We start from the raw sequence: 21041 nt of genomic DNA, 5'->3' as shown, positions 1-21041 counted from the left end.
GAGAGAGAGAGCAAGAGCAAGGGCAGGGGAGAGGGACAGAGGGAGAGGGATAAGCAGATTCCCTGCTGAACAGGGATCCTGATGTGGGACTCAGTTCTAGGACCCTGAGATCATGACCTGAGCCAAAGGCAGATGCTTAACCAACTGAGCCACTCGGGTGCCCCTGATTCTCTTAATCGTTTGAAGAGCAGAAGACTAATATTAATGAGGTCCAATATATCAGTTTGTTCATTTGTGTATTATGCTTTTAGTATCATATTTAAGAAATCTTTGCCTTACCCAAGTTTACAAAGATTTTTTTCCTCTATTTTTCTTCCTGGAAGTTTTACAATTTTAGATTTTATGTTCTGTCTATTTTGTGTTACATTTTGTGGGGTGTGAGGTATGTATGGATCTAAGTTCCTTCCTTTCTCCTCTCCCTGCCTTTTTAGGTGGGTATCCTATTTTTGAAAATAACTCCTCCACTGAATTACCTTTGCACCATTGTTGCAAATTTTGTCCATATAGGTTTGGGTCTTCTTCTGGATTCTATTTGTTCCATTGGTCTGTTGTCTGTCTTGATGCCGTTGCCTTAATTACTGTAGTTTTTCTAAGTGTTGAAGTAACACAGTGTTACTTTTTTTCCAATTTTGTGTTCTGCCAAAGTTGTTTTGGCCATTCTAGGTCCTTTACATTTCATATGAATATTAGAACCAGTTTGTAAATTTCTACAAAACATATCCTGGGATTTTGATTGTGATCGTGTGGACTCTTTAGATCAGTTTTGGGGAGATTCACATCTTTCTTAACTGTATAATCTTTAACTCAAAAACATGGTACGTCTCTCATTTGGATCTTTATTTCAGCAGTGTTTTGTAATTCTTACTGTATAGGTCTTTCACACCTTTTCTCAGATTTGTCTAAATGCATCATTTTTTGATGCTATTAGTAAATTTCTAAATGTTCATTGATGGTATATGGAAATGCAATTGATTTTTGTATTTTGACCTTGTATCTTGCAATCTTGCACAACTCACTTATAATGTTTTTTAGATTCTGTAGGATTTTCTAACATTGAGAATCATGTTTATAAATAACCATTTTACTTCTTTCCAATTCTGGATCTTTTTTTCTTGCCTTATTGCACTGGCTAGTGGCTGGGGATAGTGTGTTTTTAGGGAGAGCCAGTCCTTGTGGCATTGGCCAGGTGAGGGACAATCCAGCTCCAGACTTTTGATTTTGCTGATACATGAGCAGGCTCCCTGACAGCTGTAGAAGCGGTTCAAGTTTCCCATCTCCTGGTTCCCTTTGCTGTCTAGCTGCCTGTAGCTCAGCACTGCCTGTACTCTGCCCCTCTGGTGAGGCTGCTCTGGGAAAGAATGGGAGTCTTGCTGCACGCTCCCAGTTTTCTCTTCTGACTGCCCATGATTCCAATTCTCATTTTCACAACCTGGGGATTTACATTTGGGTCTTCCAAAACTTTCTCATTTATTCTCCCTGCATTATAATACCAGATAGAGGAATTCCATGTCCAATATTGTCCCCCTTTAAGTTAGACCTGATTGTGGTAATTGGCTAATACTTAAAAAAAAAATATTTATTTGAGAGAGCACAAGCAGGGGAAGCAGCAGAGGGAGAGGGAGAAGCAGGCTCTCTGCTGAGCAGGGAGCCCGATGTGAGGCTCCATCCCAGGACCCAGGGATCATGACCTGAGCCAAAGACAGATGCTTAACCAACTGAGCCACCCAGGTGTGAATACTTTGTGGTATATGTGTGTGTGTGTATGTGCACCCATATATGTGTGCCCATATTTCTAGATTCATGGGTCTACTTCTGGATTAGAGAAATTTTGATTAGAGAAATAAGTCCTCATCAGGCTATTGTTCCTGGAAATCTAATTCATTTATTTAAAACAATTGTACAGAAGCTTTACAATAAAAATACTGGAGATTTTATAAAATATGCAGTTTCTGTGCTAGGTAAAATTTCAGTGTTAGGCAGCTTCTGTATGGTCTGCAGTGATTCTAATCCTTGCATTCATGCCCTTTTGTATCTCATCTAATACTGTATTATGACTGGCCTGTGTTGGTAGTGCATTGAGGTGATGATGGTACATGACTTCCAAAGCTAGGTCATAATGCTGTAGTTGGCCTTGGTCTTTTTTAATTTTTATTTATTTTTAAAGATTTTATTTCTTTGAGAGAGAGCAAGCTAGGGAGGGAGAGCACAAGCAGGGGGAGCAGCAGGCAGAGGAGAAGGAGACTTCCCTCTGAGCAGGGAGCCCGATGCGGGGCTTGATCCCAGGACCCTGAGATCATGACCTGAGCTGAAGGCAGATACTTAACTGACTGAGCCACCCAGGTGCCCCTATTTTTAAAAAAGATATAATTTTTTAAGTAAACTGTACACCCAACGTGGGGCTCAAACTCATGACCTTGAGATCAGCAGTCACATGCTCCACCAACTGAGCCAGCTGGGCACCCTTGGCCTTGGCCTTTTGGATTGCTTACCTTAGGTGGAATCCTGTAGCCATGTTGTGAGGACACTCAACTGTGTGCAGAAACCTGTGTGGAAAGGGACTGAAATTTCACACCAATAACCAGTACCAAGTTGTCATGTAAGTGAGTTATCTTGGAGGAAGATGCTGTAGGCTCAGTCAAGCTTTCAGATGAGTGCAGCCCCAGGTGACACCTGAATGGAACTTCATGAGAGGTCCCAAGCTGGTATCTTCCAGCCAAACCACTCCTGAATTCCTGGTCTACAGAAACCTTAAGAAATAATAAATGTATATTGTTTTCAGCTACAAAGTTTTGGGGGTGATTATGCAGCAGGAGATACCTATTGTAGTCTCCATGAAAGGACTTTAAGCTATAGTTTGTTAGTAACAGTCTAATTCCTGCGGAAGTCTAACAGCACTCCAGCTGGTCTTAAGGATTAACTCGCTTCAATTTAACACTCTTTACTTGCTGACCTAAGGCCCTGTAACAGAACTAATTTACTTTCTTTGAGATTTGCAGAGCATTGGCTTTGAGAATTGAAGAACCAGAACCTTCCCAGGCTTCCGAGACCAGCAAGTCTGTTTGAAGCCACCTTGGCTTTCTGATCAGTCCAGCAATTTTTTTTAAGCAAAATATTCTTTTTTAGGTTACACAAATGATTTTACTAATCTCCCTTAGTGTATCTGTAGACCTTGCCCTGCTTTCCAGAAAGAAGAGAGTACTCGGGCACATCATGACATGAATCAGACCCCCACGTACAACCTGAGCACAGAAAATGTTTCTAGCTGGCTTCAAATCCGCATGTGATCAAGAAATGTTACCGGCCACTGCGTGCTCTTGGCCGATTAACTACCCTAAACCCCTTGAAAGCTCCCTGGGCCAGGCAGAAACCTCAGAGGAGGCTTTTGGACAGAGTCCAACTTCTTCCCCTTTTGCCGGCCTCCTGAATAAAGCTCTGATTCCTTACCAAACAAAACTCGTCCCTTGAGTGATGATCTTTCAGATAACAGGCAGCCAAATGGGTTGGTAACAAAAGGGGTAGAAACTCCTGTGATAGAGCCCTACATCCAGATACCAGAGTACTGAAGTGCTTGGTGAGGAGGAGGCGTGTATCTGAACATTTCTATCTGTTCAATAGAAAAAAAGTCTGTTCGCTTTGGCAACCTCGTTAGCAACCAATCACTGGAACTCGGCGACCCAGTGATTTTTCAAAGGCTTGGTCGCTAGATTGAGGGCACTGATTGGCTGAGTTTCGAGTGTTTGTCACTGATTGGCTGATTTCAGGGGTGTTTGCCACTGATTGGCTCATATTCAGAAGCTTGGGCTGCCATTGATTTGCTAACTTTCAGAAGCAAATTGAGACCACCTAAGTGAAGCTGTCGCTTTATTGGCTGATTTGAAGACCATGTGTACTGACCCGAAGTTATGCAAATTAACGGCAATTACTTGAATATGAAAAACAGGTAATTTTAGTGTTAATTCTGTTTTAACTTCACACAGCCAAACCTGCAGGAGAGACTGTTAAGGCATTATCCAGATCTTTATGGAAGGTATGATTTTTTTTTTTTTCAGCCAGTATTGACATTGAAATTATTTAAGTGCCAGTTACCGGGTGGAAAAATAGCTCTAAACTACAGATTTGTTGGTAAATTTATTGGGAAAAACTAAGCAGAGGGCATTTAAGTCAATACAGAACAAAATCATCTAACGTAGGACACGTCCTGTATATACAGGATGCCTGGCAACTTTAATTACCATTATTTTGGTAGCTAAATGAGTCTGTCCCAATAGGCACTCCAGCACGTGCAGGTCCTAGGAAAGGAGACAGCTTGGGGTGCCTGGGTGGCTCAGTCATTAAGCGTCTGCCTTCGGCTCAGGGCTGATCCGAGTCCTAGGATCGAGCCCCATATCGGGCTCCTCCACTGGGAGCTTGCTTCTTCCTCTTTCACTCCCCCTGCCTGTGTTCCCTTTCTCGCTGGCTGTCTCTCTTTCTGTCAAATAAATTAAAAAAAAAAAAAAAAAAAAAAAAAAAAAAGGAAAGGAGACGATTTTACACGGGCGGATGGAAACAGTTTTCCTATGGGCGGCCCAGCCTGGGACCCAAGGAGTGTCCTGGATGGCTTGGGCCTCCAAGAGGTGAAACACCAGGAGCTATTCTGCCCACACCAGCACAGCTCGGTCACCCTCGGAATAAAGGCGACCTACCGCTGACGCGCATTCCGTTAACTGAAGCCCCACCTGGGTCTAGAGCCGCAGAGCGCCAGACCCTGGGAAGTTGCAACTGCTGCAGCTGAGGGCGGGGGAGGCACCACACGCCTGCAGCGGCCAGACCACAACCCCGCCTCTTCCGCTCGGCGGGCCGAGTCACGTGGGCCGGGCCGCGGGGACCACAGAGATGAGCTGCCTCCGTGCGGCCTAGAGGGGCGTTGGGCGCTCTCGCTCGCTTCCGCCTCGGCCGGCCTCTACCAGCTTTTCGGTGTTCGGAGTGGGAGAGCGTGGGTTCCAGCGAGTTCTACGTGCAAGGTCCGCCCGGCGTCGGCTTCCTCGCTTTCCCTGGCGGCTCGTCAGCGCCCCGCCTCCCCTGAACGCGGGCCCAGTGTCGGCTCACCCCCCTCCCTGACTCGGAGCTCGGTCGCCTGGGCCTCACAGAAGCCGCCCGAGGTGGCTGCGCGGGCCTTCTAGAGCCCTGGTCCAGCTCCCTGCCCGCCGAGGCGTGATCCTCTTTTCTGTCCTAAAGAACTTGGCCCAACAGCTTCCCGCGCCCACTACCGACGTTTCTGTTTGGGGTCTCTGATTCTCTGGGTGGAGATCCGGGTCGGGTCTCCGGTCAGCATCACCCACTGGAACACAGAGTATTTTACTGTTAATCCCGCATCTTGCCATCTCTGTCCTTCCTTTCCATTGGCCCAGTTTTTGGGTCAACGTCATGGTTCCTGTAAGCGCGCTTTTAGGTTTGTTCAGACCCAACACTGTAGGGATAGGATTCGTCTTGGATCCCTCAGTCCGCCTCGTGTGAATGGGCTCAGGAACAGTCTTGGACTGAGCAGGCAGATGGAAGATTGTCTTGAGGACCAGGCAGAGCAGTTCATGAGGTTGTTGGGGCCATCATTCACAGGGGGAGGGGGGTCTGAGAGAGTCTCCTACCAGTGCTGGAAATGAGGAGACTGGGAAGGCTATAGGTGGCTGTGGGTGTTGTAGGACAGGGTGCATTGTGCTCATAGCTCTTCTTCTCTTAGCTCCTAAGGTTCTTGCTTTTCCAAATCAAGAAGACAGTGCACGAAGCCAGGGGACATCAGCCATGCTTCAAACATCTTGGTCTCAGGTGAGCTGAGCTTCCTTTCAGTCTTTTAAAAGTAAGTTAGCTATCAGGTAATCAGGAAAGGACCAAGAAGGCCTGACTTGGCTACGCTCTGATTTCTCCCTTAAGTTTATCTCCACAGCTATGGCTATAAATAGTGGTGGAGGAAGATAAAGAGCTGTGTGTATGAGAATGATGAGGGTGGATGTGTAGGTTTAAGTGGGAAAAGAGGCACCCATGGTAAGAAATTCTCTCCGGATGTGGAAATCCAGATCATGTTCTTCGAATAAAAGTAGCCTACTGAGATCAAAGAAATTCTGTATTGAAGAAACTGTTCCACCAGTTGTAGAGGTATCCCATGGAGACCGGCATTGTCCTTTCCCTATGCACTTTGTAAGTGCTAGGTACATAGTACTGGGTAATGCAGACAAGTTTCCTTTTCTCTTGGAAGGTACCTTTAGCAAAGTAGTCTGTAAACAAACTAGTAGGTTAATTACATGCTAAAGTACAGTGCTTCTCAAAAGCGTGGTCTGCAGGTGGGCAGCATCCATATCACCTGGGAGGTCATTAGCATTGCAAATTCTTGGGCGCTACCCTAGACCCAGAATCAGACTGGAGAGGAGGGTGAGTGGGGCCAGGAATCTGTTTTAACAAGCTCTTCAGGTGATTTTATTTTTAAGATTTTATTTATTTGAGAGAGAGAGAGGGCGAGAGAGCACGAGCAAGGGGAGGGGCAGAGGGAGAAGCAGATCCCCCACTGAGCAGGGAGCCTGCGGTCGGCTCGATCGCAGGAGCCCCGGATGATGACCTGAGCCAAAAGGCAGACGTCTAACCGACTGAGCCGCCCAGGTGCCCCTCTTCAGGTGATTCTTATGCCCATACCTTTTCAAATCTGAGAAGCCTTGAAGAAACTCCCTCTCAAGGTGGTGGTCAGGGACGCCCTCATGGAGGTAGTAGCATGGGGTTGAGATCCCAAGAATGAGCTAGAAACAGTTTTGGGAAGCACTGAAGAGAGAGCTAAAGAGGAACTTTCCAGAGAGAAGGATGGCAAATGCAGAGGCCCTACAGTTGGGGAGAAAGATTTGTGCTGTAGAAACAGGGAGAGGTCAGAGAAAGTAGTTCACTGTGAGGTGGGAGAAGTAGGCACATGTCTTGTAGGACACTGTAAAGACTTTGATTTCTATTCCGAGTTCAGTGGGAAGGCCCTGAAGGATTATTAAGCAGGGTAGGTGACGTGGTTGGTTATATGTATTAAAAAGATTTTCCAGCAGACTTTGGCTGGCTCAGTTGGTAGAACATGTGACTCTTGATCTCAGCGTTGTGAGGTCAAGCCCTGTGACCCCAAGTTGGGTGTAGAGATTAAAAAAAAAAAAAAGAAAAAAGATTTTTCCAGCCCCAGTGGTGAATTGATTTAGAAGGGTGTGAGTCAGAAGCATATTGTAGTCCAGATAAGAGATAAATGTTGTCCTTTTTTTTTTTAAAGGCTTCATTTTCAGAGACGTTTGGGTTCATAATAAAATGGAATAGAAAGCACAGTGTTTCCATACATACCCTGCCTCCAGCCATGTATAGCCTTCCCCCTTATCGTTTATTTTTTTAATTTTTGTTTATTAAGTAAACTCTCCCCCCAACATGGGGCTTAAACTCCTGAACCGGAGATCAGGAGTCACATGCTCTACAGACTAGCCAGCCAGGCACCCCTAAAATTTTTTTAAATTTGAGTGTAGTTGACACATAGTGTTACATTAGTTGAAGTGTAACATAGTGATTTGATAAGTTTATACATTATGCTACTCCCACCATAAGCATGATTACCATCTTTCACCCTGTAACACTGTTATGATGTCATTCACTATATTCCTTATGCTGTACCTTTTATTTCTATGATTTATTCATTCCATAACTGGAAACCTGTTTGTCCCTCTCCCCTTCACCCATTTTACTCGTTCTCCCCCACTCCCTGTAACCATCAGTTCTCTGTATTTACCGATCCGATTCTGCTTTTTGTTTATTCTTTTTTAGATTCCACATATGAATGAAATTATATGGTGTTTGTCTTTCTCAGTCTGACTTATTTCATTAGCATTAGTACCCTTTAGGTCCATCCATGTTGTTACAAATGACAATCTCTGGGCACCTGGGTGGCTCAGTTGGTTAAGCATCTGCCTTTGGCTCAGGTCATGATCTCAGGGTCCTGGGATCGAGCCCTGCCTTGGGCTCTCTGCTCAGCAAGGAGTCTGCTTCTCCCTCTCCCCCTCACTTGTGCTCGTGCACTCTCTCTCTCTCAAATAAATAAAATCTTAAAAAAAAACCCAACCAAACAAAAACCAAATGACACAATCTCATCCTTTTTTATGGCTGCAGAATATTTCTGTGTGTGCATATGTGTTTGTGAGTGTATCTCACATCTTCCATATCCATTTGTCTATTGATGGACGGTTAGGTTGAATCCATATCGTGGCTATTTAAATAATGCTGCATTAAACATAGGGACACATATATCTTTTTGAATTTGTGTTTCTGTTTTCTTTGGGTGAATACCCAGTAGTGGAATTATTGGATCACGTGGTATTCTGTTTTTAATTTTTCGAGGAACTTCCATGTTTTCTGCAGTGGCTGCAGCAGTTTATATTCCCACCAACAGTGTGCATGTGTTCCTTTTTCTCCACATCCTCACCCACACGTGTTACTGTCTTTTTGATTTTAGCCATTCTGACAAGTGTGAGGTGATACCTCGTTGTTTTGATTTGCATTTCCCGGATGATGAGTGATGTTGAGCATCTTTTCTTATGTGTCTGTTGGTCATCTGTAGGTCTTTGGAGAGATGTCTATTCAAGTCCTCTGCCCGCTTTTTAATCAGATTGTTTTTGTTTGTTTGTTTGTTTGTTTTGTTTTTTGGGTTTTTTTTTTTTTTTGGTGTTGAGTTGTGTAAGTTCTTTATATATGTTGGATATTAACTCCTTATTGGATATATTATTTGTAAATATATTCTCCCATTCAGTAGGTTGTCCTTTTGTTGATGGTTTCCCCTGCTGTGCAAAAGCTTTTTACTTTGGTGTAGTTCCAATAGTTTAGTTTTGCTTTTGTTTTCCTTGCTTTAGAGGACACATCTAGAAAAATATTGCTGTGGCTGATGTCAGAGAAATTACTGTGTTCTCTCCAAGGATTTTTATGGTTTCAGGTCTCACTTTTAGGTCTTTACCCTATTTTGAGTTTCTGTGTATGCTTTAAGAAAGTGGTCCAGTTTTAATCTTTTGCATATAGCTGTCCAGTTTTCTCAGCACCATTTATTGAAGAGACTGTCTTTTCCCCGTTGTATATCCCTTGCCACAGATTAATTGACCATATAAGTGTGGATTTATTTCTGGACTCTCTATTTCTATTCCATTGATCCGTGTGTCTATTTTGTGCCAGTACCATACTGTTTTGATTACTACAACTTAGTAGTATATCTTGAAATATGGAATTGTGATACCTCCAGCTTTGTTTTTCTTTCCCAAGATTGCTTTGGCTATTCTTAGCCTTCCCCATAATCAACATTCCCCCACCAGAGTGGTACTTTTGTTAACTGTTGATGAACCTACGTTGACATATCATGATCACCCAAAGTCTGTAGTTTACATTAGGGTTCATTCTTGGTGTTGAACATTCTGTGGGTTACAAATGTATAATGACATGTATCCATCATTATAGAATCATACAGAGTATTATAGTATCATACATGGTATTTTCATGGTCCTAAAAATCCTGTGTGCTGTACCTATTCATCCCTGTCTCCCTCGCAACCATCGATTTTTTTTTTTTTTTTTAGCTGCCTTCATAGTGTTGTTATGTAGTTGGAATCGTACAGTATGTAACTTTTTCACGTTGGTTTCTTTCACTTGGTTATATGCATCTTATAGCTTGATAGCATAATTCATTTTACCGCTGAATAACATTCCATAGTCTGAACGTACAACAGTTTATCCACTCAACTCTATTGAAGGATATCTTGGTTGCTTCCAAGTTTTGGCAGTTATGAATAAAGCTGTTATAAACATCTGTGTGTAGGTTTTTATAAGGATATAAGTTTTCAACTCATTTGGGAAGATCCCAAGGAGCATAATTGCTGGATCATATGGTAAGAGTATGTTTAGTTTTGTAAGAAACTACCAAACTCTTCCAGAGTGGCCGGAGTGCCAGAGTGCCGTTTTGCATTCCAGTTCGCAATAGAGATTTCCTGTTGCTCCACATCCTCATCAGCATTTGGTGTTTTCAGTGTTCTAGGTTTTGGCCATTCTGGTGGTATCTCGGTGTTGTAATGTACGTTTTCCTGTTGACATATGATGTAGAGTGTCTTTTCATATACCTATGTGCCATCTGTATATCTTCTTTGTGAGGTGTCTCTTCTGGTCTTTGGCACATGTTTTAATGGGGTTGTTCGTTATCTTTGAGATTTAAGAGTTCTTTGTATATTTTGGTTAAGTCCTTCATCAAATAGGTCTTTTCAACTATTTTCACCCTGTTGGTGGCTTGTTTTCTCGTTTTTTTTTTCCAAGATTTTATTTGTCAGAGAGAGAGAGAGAGCGAGCACGCACACACAAGCAGGGTAAGTGGCAAGCAGAGGGAGAAGCAGACCCCCAGGTGAGCAGGGAGCCTAATGTAGGACTTGATTCCATCAGGGATCATGACCTGAGCCAAAAACAGATGCTTAACTGATTGAGCCACCCAGGCATCCCTTCTCATTTTCTTATATCTCTCTCTTTCTTTCTTTCTTTTCTTTCTCTTTCTTGATTTTATTTATTTCTTTGACAGAAAGAGAGAGCACAAGCAGTGGGGAGTGGTAGAGGGAGAAGCAGAGAGCCCAACTTGAGGCTCAATCCCAGTACCCTGGGACCATGATCTGAGCCGAAGGCAGATGCTTAACCAACTGAGCCACCCAGGCGCCCCCCTATTTTTCTTTTTCTTTCAGTTTTTAAAAGGAAGATGTGTTTGACAAGTTTTATTTAGTGCAATACACCTAAAAGGAAATCACAATACAATGAAAGATTTAAATCAAGGCCTCAAAATTTCATACAAACACTCAAGACCAAAATCTTAAAGTATCTTAAAATTTCCCCATTAATTTTATTTTACTTTCTTCTTCTTCTTCTTTTTATTTTTTAAAAGATTTTTATTTATTTATTTGAGAGAGAATGGGAGCGAGAGAGATCACAGAGGGAGAGGGAGAAGTAGACTCGCTGCTGAGCAGGGAGCCTGATGTGGGGCTGGATCCCAGGAACCTGAGATCATTACCTAAGCCGAAGGTAGATGAGCCACCCAGGCACCCCCTGAAGTATTGGCTTTTCAATGTAAGGTTTAATTTCTGCTCTTCTTTCAAAACTTCTTTTCTTCAAAACATTTTGGGTAGTCTTCCACACTTACTTTTCTGGGTGACACTGTTGTTATTATTATTATTATTATTATTTAAAGATTTTATTAGAGAGAGTGCACACACATGTGCGCACAAGCAGGGGGAGTGGCAGGCAGAGGGAGAAGCAGGCTCCCTGGTAAGCAAGGAGCCCAGTGTGGGACTCGATCCCAGGACCCTGGGATCATGACCTGAGCCAAAGGTAGACACTTAACCTGCTGAGCCACCCAGGCATCCCTATTATTATTTTTAAAAGTAGGCTCCACGTCCATTGTGGGGCTTGAACTCATAATTCTGAATCAAGAGTCCCATGCTCTATGGACTGAGCCAGCCAGGCGCCCCTCAGATGACTTTAAAGGATCTCTTTTCTCTGCACAGATGTTGACTTTTTCGGGGGGAGTGTGGGGTTTTTTTGAATTCCTAGACACAATTGGACATAATTGTTTACAAATTTGATTCTTCCCACTCAGAAACACTGTTTCTCCTTTATTTACTTCCCATTGTCTTCATCTTGGTCTTGCACATTTTTGTTAGGTCTAGTCTTAGCTGTTTGTATATGAATGACATCTCTTTCCTCCCATCTTCTTCTTCTTCTTTTTTTTTTTTTTTAAGATTTTATTTTTATGTAATCTCTATACTCACCAGGGGGCCAGAACTTACAACCCTGACATCAAGAGTCACGTGCTATACTGACTGAGCCAGTCAGGCACCCCCCATCTTATCTTCTAATTGTTATGGTATTTAGGAAAGCTAGTGAGCCCGGTTTACTTACCCTATATATAGCCAACTTAATGAGTTATTTTGTCACTTCTAAATATTTTCTATTCCCTTGGCTCTTGGATATTTTTAGGCAGATAGTTATTTCATCTGCAAGCAAAGATGTTTAGGCTCATTTCCTGCATTTATGTTCCTTTTTTAGTCTTTTGCAGAAAGGGGAATCTCCGCTTATGGTAAAAAGTACCAGCCATCAACTTGAGTGGATGTGCTCTGGCATTTTACTCAGGGTGGTATTTTACTCAGGGTGGTATTTGCTGGTGTTTTCTGACCCTCTTCCTAAGTTTAAAAAAATTTATTTATGGTCAAATCATTTTTGAAATTCATTCAGAAAATTTATATTAAGCATCTAGTATCTGCCAGGCACTGGACTATGTATTAGCGAACCGGTTATGAACAAAACAGAGTCCTTGCCTCGTGGACCTACGTTCTGCTGGAGGGAGATCGATAATGAACAATCTAATTCGTTGGATGATGAGAAAGGCTGTGGAGAAAAATAGGGTGAGGTACATGGGGACCATCCATGGGAGAAAGAAAGGTATTCCGCAACCCAACTACCTTAAAGCAGTGAGTTTTCCTTTTTCCAGACTCCGGAACCCTGGGGATATTTGGTGGCAGGTGGGAGGGACAGTGGGGGAGGAAGAGATTGGTGGCGGCAGGCTGGGAGGAGGAGGAGGTGGAAGTTGTGAAAGCAGCCCTGGAGACGTGAGGAAGTGAGGTCTGACTTGCTCTAAGTGGAGGTGAACTTTGGTTCACCTGTGATCCTGTGGTTGGTGTCCTCAGAGGCCTTACCGCCTTGTGGTTCTGTCTAGTGTTGGGATTTCTTTTTGGCTCAGATTATTTTGGGGACCCTTTTGACCTCGTCATTGCCCAGTTTAAAGGCCAGCTCTTGCTTCGAGGAGTGTCCACATTTGTTCTTTTTCTTTCAGTGTCTCCTTTTGAACTGGGTTCCCTAATTGTTGTTTTAAAAGGACACCCTCATGGGGCGCCTGGGTGGCTCAGTCGGTTAAGTGTCTGACTCTAGGTTTTGGCTCAGGTTGTGATCTGAGGGTCATGAGATCGAGCCCTGCGTTGGGCTGCACACTGAACATGGAGCCTGCTTAGGATTCTCTCTCCCCCTCTGGACTTCCCTCCTAACCCGCACTCATGCTCTTTACTCTTTCTCTAAAAAAATAAAAGGGCACCCTCATAAGGATCTGAGGAGCCATGAGCAGTGTGAGTGCCAGCATTTATCCTTGGGATACATTTCTTTCAGGCTTCTGCCAAGAGCAATTACAGTGGCCTTCCCTTCTCCCTGGCCCCGGTGCTGCCCCCAGTGCAAGGCTGCTACCCGGAGAGACAGTGGCAAACAGAGTTAGGGACTTAGCTGAGTCCCTCTTGGCAGGTGTTTTTATTTTTGGGGACTGGAAGAACAAGGCTGACTGCACAGGGTACTGAATATCTCCGAGGATGTGGACTCTAGGGCAGGAGCACCAAGGTGAGAAGGCACAGAAGTCGTGAAACTTCCTCCAATGGAGAATCTAGTTTCTTTGGTCTCTACCTCCCAACTATAGAAGCAGAGAAAGTAACCAGTGGACACTGTTAGGGATTGCTCTTGGGCCTCATGGAAGATTCAGATGCTCTGGCTCCCAGGGTGGTGTGTGAGGTTTTGGAAGAGCTGACTGACCCCCCAGTCCACACTCGGGGAGGGAGTCCCTGTGGCTTGGAGGGAGCATGGTAAAGATGGATTGACGGGTGCTGTTGGGAGTTAGGAGTTTGAGAAACTGTTCTTCAAAGGTGGGACAGCACCAGGTCATGATGAGGATCAAGGGCAAGCCATGTTTTAGGGGAAGCTTGTGAGCGCGGTATGGGAGGCAGCTTGGTGTGTGGGAAGAGCCCAGGTTTGCCGTTTGATGGATTTGGGCTGAAATCCCAGCTCAGCCAGTTCCTGTCTGTGTGGTCTTGGGCAAAGTAATTAATCTTTCTGAACCCTAGTTTCATCATGTGAAAATGGGAGTAATAATTCCTACTTCCTATATATGTTTTAAGATGAAAGGAAATACAGGGGCGCCTGGGTGGCTCAATTAAGCATTCGACTCCTGATTTCAGCTCAGGTCATGATCTCAGGGTCCTGTGCTTAGCAGGGAGTCAACCTGAGATTCTCTCTCTCCCCCTCTGCCCCTCTTGCTTGTGTGTGCGCGTGTGTGCGCGTGTGCACGCACTCTCTCTCAAATAAACAAACAAATCATAAAAAAAAATTAAACGAAATACATGTCCTAAAGGTACCCACCTAAGAACTTGGTGCCTAGGGTCTTAATTAACAAGTATGAATTCCCTTCGTGCTTGGGAACATGAATGTCTCCAGGGGAAGGCAGAGAGGGGCCCATTTTGGCAGGTGGGATGGGAGTTCAAGACTGGAGGATGGATAGTTCCCAGGTTTACTTTGAAGATAGGTGATTCAGAGAAAAGGCCAGAACAGGCAGGCTGCAGGTTTCCTTCAGGAGAGCTTTCTGATAAGGTAAGAAGCTATAAAAAGAAATTTGCAGAATGCTGGGAATATCTTTAAGGAGTGGCTCCTCTGCATTAGTGGAAATGTTGGGGAAGACTAGGGAGATGCTGGGTGCAGGGAACAAACAGGGTGTGCGTGTGTACTCTGGATGGGTGGAGACAGAGTGAGTGGCAGCTGCCTGTAGCGGCTGGTGAATAGAAAACAGGGTGACAGGATTGTGGTGTACAAAAGGGTAGGAAGTGCCAGAGGGCCAGAGTCAGGAGCATGGGGTTTGATGCAGTGACCAGGCAGAGAGCCCCAACTGCCAGGCTGTGAGATGGGGATGACAGTTTGGGGCCTCAGAGCCATGCAGATGGGAGAGTGTTGGGGTTCTCCGTTTGGAAGCGGGAATATTGGCTGAGGGCTTGCCCCTTTGGGGTGCTGGGTGCTCTTCTCTCTAGAGCAGACCTTCCAGGAGGCTCAGGGTTGCAGACCCTGGCAGGTCCCCCTCTTCCCTGCAGCTCAGACCTCTCTCCTGCCCTCACTTAGAGCTTGAGTCTGAGCCTGTTGTTTCAGGAGCCAGTGACTTTTGAGGACGTGGCTGTGTACTTCACCCAGAACCAGTGGGCCAACCTGGACTTCACACAGAGGGCCCTGTACAGGGAGGTGATGCTGGAGAATTATGCGAATGTGGCTTCCCTAGGTAAGGACTCTCTCCGTGGTCCTTTGTGATAGTTTGACATCTTCCTCAGATGTTTTGGGGCTTCTAGAAGTCCTTAGGTTTGATGACTGCAGAGGTGAGTTCTACAGTCACCAGCCTCTGGATGTGCTGAGTGAGGAAATCCCTGGTTCCCTCAGGTTTTGAAATCAAACTTCCCTACGTCCTAGGGAAGGGTGTGGTTCTGGGCCCTGAGGGAGAGGATGCTTCCTGGTGCCCTCCGTGAACCCTTTGTTCCTCCATGCTGCCAGTGTTCTGGAGATGTTGGTCCCTCGCAGGATATCAGTACCTGTGTTCTTCCTGAGGGCATTTCTTTCTTTAGGTCAGGGTGAGATTGCAGTTTCTTCCTGAGGAGAATGTCTGTCTCCTTGGCCTTGCCTTGGAGCATAGTTTGGAGCTCTTCCTCAGAACCCATTGATAGCTCACCTGGTCTTGGCATTTCATCCCATCCCTCCTTCCCTCCCTCCCCCTGTCAGCCTGTTGTGAGGTGGGCCGAGTGAATCTCAGGAAAGCTCTGGAAGTCTTCCCTCAACTTGTTTTTCCTTTTTCTTGCTGGAGTAGCATTTCCATTCCCCAAACCTGATCTGGTGTCCCAGCTGGAGAGAGGGGAAGCGCCATGGGGCCCAGATCCCTGGGAAGCAGAGGTTTTGAGAGGCGTCTGTCCAGGTGAGTAAGAAAAGCTAGTGGTTTCTGGTTTTGCCTTCCCAGTTTATTAGAAATGTTTCTTCTGCAGCAGAGAAGCCGTGGCTCCCTGTTGTTTATAAGGCAATACTCAGTGCACTCTGTGACCTCTGCCCTTTTCCAGCCCTGAGCCTGGGAAGACCAGTCCCCAGGAGTGTGTGGCCACTCACCTCCCACAGAAAAGTTGCGACCCAGTAGTTCTTAAACCACTTCTTTTCTCACTTACCAGTGGAAATACTTAATTTTAAGCCAGTTTTATGCAAAGAAGTGGGGTTTGGCCATACTCTGAGGAAAGTATGATTCTGTGGGTCAGACTGATTATTTGTGCCACAGCCATGAATTTTGTTTTTAGGGCTTCAGCAATGAAATAAATGCCTTTAATTTGCCTTTTTAGTGTTGAAGTCACCTAAAAGTTTTATATGCCAGAGTCTTTAGCTCTACATTATATTTGTCTTATATACAAAGGGAGAGGCAGGGACTGTTCCCCCACCACTGCACCCAGCACACAGACGGACACACACACACACACATACACGTGTGCACACACACACCAACACACATGAGCACACATGAAAACACATGCACACACACCTACCCACACACACACACCCCCACACACACTCACACACACACACAACATGCATATCCTAAGATTTCCCTGGGCCTGCTCGCCAGTCCTGGGAGGTCTTGATTCCTTGGGTTTTCTTCCTTTTGGAAGAAAGTTTCCATATGTGCTGTGATTTTGTAAATTGTAGTTCTTTTAGCAGAAATATGCCAGTTCAGTTTGTGTTCCGGCTGACTTTCTGGAAGAATCTTTTGTCCCAGTAGATTATGTGGAAGAATTATTTATTTATTTTAGAGAGAGAGAATGAAAGGGAGAGGGAGAGAGAATCCTCAAGCAGACTCCATGCTGAGTGCGAAGCCTGATGTGGGGTTTGATCCCGCAACCCAGAGATCAGACCTGAGTGGGAATAAGGAGTCGGACACTCAACCGACAGTGCCACCCAGGCATCCCTATGTGAAATATTTAAAAATAGGATCATGGGGTCATTGTTTAGAATTTAGGATGGTTTCCTTGCTTACAGGTGGGGATGTTGAGATGCAGTGCTTTTGAGTTTGGTTTGCATCCTGCTAGACCCCTGCTAGTGCGAGAGCTGCCCGTCTCTTCTCTCCAGGGACACAGATTTCCTTCCTTTGTGGGGTCTCTTTCTCTCTCTCTCTTTCTCAGAAGTTTTCCATTTCTTGCTGATCCTCTTACCTCTCCCATTCTGTTTTGTCTTTTTCCCCCTTCTGCCTTCTTTCCTTTCCATTCTGGAAGGTCTCATCATGCTCCTTTCACCTGCCTTAGTCTACTTCCCAGCTTTCCTCATAGGAGGCACTTCCTGCTCTGTTTCCAATGTCATCCTCCCTCCAGTTAGTAGATTATCATTTTTGTTTTTCTCTCTTATCCTCCTGTGTGGATGCCTGTAGCCACGTCATGAGTGTATTTTTCGAAATCACATTCTACAAGAGAAAACAGGAGCCCTGGATCCTTTTTCCTCTCCCAGCTCAATAACTCGGAACACTTGTGGTTTCTTTGGGCAGGTGGGGGGTCCCGGATCAAGAAGGAGGAGCCAGCCATAAAGCAGGAAGCCTCTGAGGAGCCAGAGGTGCCCAGAACGCCTGGAGGAGGGCTTCTCAGAAACGTTTCCCAGCACTTTGACTTTAAAAGCAAGGCGACATGGCAGACTTTCAGTCTGAATCCGAATCTGATACTTCGGGGCGGAATGAAGTTCTACGAATGTAAAGAATGTGGGAAAATCTTCAGATATAACTCCAAGCTGATTCGGCACCAGATGAGTCATACTGGGGAAAAGCCCTTCAAATGTAAGGAATGCGGCAAAGCTTTTAAGTCCAGCTACGACTGTATCGTACACGAGAAGAACCACATTGGAGAAGGGCCCTATGAATGTAAGGAGTGCGGCAAGGGTTTGAGCTCCAACACAGCCTTGACTCAGCATCAGAGGATCCATACTGGAGAGAAACCGTACGAATGTAAGGAGTGTGGGAAGGCCTTCCGTAGAAGCGCAGCGTATCTTCAGCATCAGAGATTGCACACTGGAGAGAAGCTCTATAAATGCAAGGAATGTTGGAAAGCTTTTGGATGTAGGTCACTTTTTATTGTCCATCAGAGAATTCATACGGGGGAGAAGCCCTACCAGTGTAAGGAGTGTGGCAAGGCCTTCACTCAGAAGATAGCTTCCATCCAGCATCAGAGAGTCCACACCGGCGAGAAGCCCTATGAGTGCAAGGTGTGTGGGAAAGCGTTCAAATGGTATGGCAGTTTTGTCCAGCACCAGAAATTGCACCCTGTGGAGAAGAAGGCCGCCAAGGTTCTCGGGCCATCCCTGATGAGTCCCCTGTGCCCTTCCTCAGCCTTTGCTGCCGTTCCTGTCCAGGGCCCATGCTCTGCTCCCACCATGGCCGTGCCTTCACTGACCTTTCCACATGCTGTCCTCATTCCTGCCTCCGGGCCTTTGTTCATGCTACTGCCTGCCCCTGGAACGCCTTCTTCACCTGTGCAAATAGTGCGTGTCTTCCAGGGCCTTCCTCCCACTGTGAAGCCGTTCCCAGTTATTCTGGCCCCTTCTCCTCATGCCTCCTGAGCTTTATCTCAGCACTTTTCTAGCTCTCAGGCCCAGCAGGTCTTCAGCCTCACTTGACTTTCATTTGTATATATTTTTTTTAACTTTACACTCATTACCATTGTTTCAGCATAAACTCCATTATAATCTATATAATATTGAAAGACTGTGTTTATGTACTTTCTTCCAGCGAGAAAGTGAAACTACCTGACCTTTGCATTGGTCTCTTTCAGGCTTGAACAGTCATGGCTGTATCTGCACTGTAGGTGTGTGTGGGGGTGCGGGTGTTAGAAGTGCTGGCAGGACACTTGGTTGCATTAGAGTGTCTGGGAGAGAGGCCTCCCCTGTGCTGGGCCATTGTGGTTAGAGCCAGGCGGCTTGGGGGAAGCCAAAGAGGCACACAGGAACTGGCTGTGTGTGGGGGGAGCGCTGGAATCTGCTTCCAGCAGCATACTCAGAAATTAATGCAGCTTGGTTGGTGGGCTAAGGTGGTCCATCAGCGCAGTCGAAGTCCTGTTGCCCTTGGCATGGGTCATTGAGGATCTCCTGTGTCTATGCAAAAGATCGTGTGAAATAACCAGTGAAAAACTAATGTATGCAGTGATCACAATCATTTATGTGATTGATAGCAGTCATTTAAACACAAGTGTGTGTGTGTGTGTGTTTTCCTTTAGTTTTGCTCTTGGTATCTAGATGTTTCTTTTTAACTTTGGTTTCCTAAGTAAATACACACCAAAGTATTCATCTTTGTTCCATGTGTTGTGTACATTTTTCTCAGTGGGCATTCTGGTTTCTGGTTTCTGTTTGCAAGCATTGGCTTCTACATTTTATGTTCTCCAGATAGCATGAATCGTAAATATGAATTTGGTGAATTACGAATGAAATAACGTCTGTGTTAAGCCAACTTGGGGGAAATCTGAATAAGTCTCCAAAATTATTTTTTTGGGATTAGAGTGAGCTGTGTGGTAGGTCAGTGGCTAAATTTCTGTGGTAGGTCAGTGAAGTGGAATTTTGGGTTGCTCTTAGTTTTGACCTCGATGGGGATCTTTTACAGCTATGCAAAGGACTATGCGAAGCAATTTCTGGAAAAAGAATCTGAGTCCTGCATTATCGGCATTAATATTAAGTAACTCCTGAAACATTGATGAAGGGGGCCATACATTTTATTCTTTTAAGTTGCTTTTGCTACGTAGATGTTTCTCCATTGCAATTCACAGAAAAACCTTTAAATTAGTGATTCTTACACTTTCCCATATGTCTGAATAACCTGGTCTGAAAAGAGTAATTTTCTGGCCTAATTCCCAGAACCTCTAATTTTGGATATCTGTGGTGACGGCTAGACATACAGTGAGAGAGAAGCTCTGGGCACAGAGGGGCTGTGGGCTGTTAGAGGTGTGTGTTGATACAGGGTTTGGGAGGGACTGCCTTCCTGCGCAGTGGATCTTCAAGGCAGAGACCTCTGCAAGCAGTGTGGGTGGCATTGGTTTAGAAGAAGAGAGAAAAGCAATTAAAACATGACTGGTAGGGAATGAAGGAAAGGGGCAAAGAGATATGAGGTGGCTATGGGGCATTCTAGAGGTCTCCACTGCCAGAGGCTGGCTTGCCGGCGTTGACATTGGCTACCTTTTGCTATTTGCTTGTTGGCTGAAGTAATGAAGAAATATTTTCATATTAGAAAGTTAATTCCCCTCCAAGGAGCTCTTGGGCTAAAGCGAGCACACTTTGGCTGCTACGGATGATCGGGAGCTGAGCAACAGTAAGAACAGGATGCGGCAGGGGCTGGGATGTGGCAAAAGGCCGTACTCAGAGCAGTATTGTCAGGCTTGCGTGGATCCTTTAGAAAACTGGTTTGAAGCCTAGCAGTTCAGAAAGCCGGGGATGGTGTCTGGTGGTGGGAAACAAACTAACCACAAACTAAGGACAAGAAAACAGACCAAAAAAATCCAAAACACACTTGGCTAAAACAAGTATACAACAGAGTTTTTGGTGAAAATGGTGGTTGAACATGTTAGCATTTGTGCCCTCCTGAAACCCCACTAAAACAGTAAAAGATTAAAAATTAAAAGGCACCAACTTACAAGGACAATGAAAATATGATGCGAAGAGCTTGGAAGCTGGAAGGCGGGTGAGGAGTTCTAACTTGGAACAGCCCCCAGAGCAGCCGAGCAGCCATCCTAGGTGGCAGATTTCCCACAGAGGCTTGGGAGTTGAGGATTTAGGTTTCTGTGGAAGTAGAGGATGCTGGTGGGGCTAAGAACAGGAGAATTTACTAAGTCTTTACAAAGCACTTAGATTCTCAGGTCACCTCCCGTATCCCTCTGTATGAAAGGCCGGAACAAGGAAAAAGTCCACTCGAAAGAGACAATGGTGGGCAGAAGAAAATGTATTCTAAGGTTAGAGAAGAGGTTCACATCTATGAAATGATAGGCTGCTCCAAAAAAAGGAAAATTCAGAGAACAAAAAAACCTGTTGAAAACTAGAAGTTGATATCAGAAATGACACTTAGAGTAAGCACTGAAAAATAAAGGCAAGGGAATCACCTAGAAAGCATAGCAAAACAGGTGAAAGTAGCAAAAAGAGTTGCAGTGTAGGTGACCTAACAGGTGTTAGAGG

General features: G+C 45.0%; 1 protein-coding gene across 2 annotated transcripts; it reads left to right on the top strand.

Moving 5' to 3' along the window:
- The first annotated feature begins 4526 nt into the window (after positions 1-4526).
- On the top strand, positions 4527-19167 carry ZNF621 (zinc finger protein 621). Of its 2 annotated transcripts, none has more exons than XM_008709956.2 (5): positions 4527-5000; positions 5714-5799; positions 14982-15108; positions 15685-15789; positions 17389-19167. In XM_008709956.2, the coding sequence occupies exons 2-5, from the start codon at positions 5776-5778 to the stop codon at positions 18447-18449; spliced, it is 1317 nt and encodes a 438-aa protein (XP_008708178.2). In that variant the 5' UTR covers positions 4527-5000; positions 5714-5775; the 3' UTR covers positions 18450-19167. The 2 variants fall into 2 exon arrangements, with proteins under 2 accessions (XP_008708178.2, XP_008708180.2); XM_008709958.2 differs by lacking the exon at positions 4527-5000 and adding an exon at positions 5010-5569.
- Positions 19168-21041: the final 1874 nt, after the last annotated feature.

This window comes from Ursus maritimus, unplaced genomic scaffold (assembly GCF_017311325.1).
Source record: "Ursus maritimus isolate PB19 unplaced genomic scaffold, ASM1731132v1 scaffold_20, whole genome shotgun sequence".
In the NCBI taxonomy this organism is placed as follows: Eukaryota; Metazoa; Chordata; class Mammalia; order Carnivora; family Ursidae; genus Ursus; species Ursus maritimus.
This window is presented reverse-complemented; position numbering and strand designations above follow the sequence as displayed.

Excerpts from the sequence above, each read along its gene's own strand:
- ZNF621 (XM_008709956.2), top strand. The coding sequence starts at position 5,776 with ATGCTTCAAACATCTTGGTCTCAG. Across the intron at positions 15,109-15,684 it reads TGCGAATGTGGCTTCCCTAG|CATTTCCATTCCCCAAACCT; the intron begins GTAAGGACTCTC and ends TTGCTGGAGTAG. Across the intron at positions 15,790-17,388 it reads TTTGAGAGGCGTCTGTCCAG|GTGGGGGGTCCCGGATCAAG; the intron begins GTGAGTAAGAAA and ends TTCTTTGGGCAG.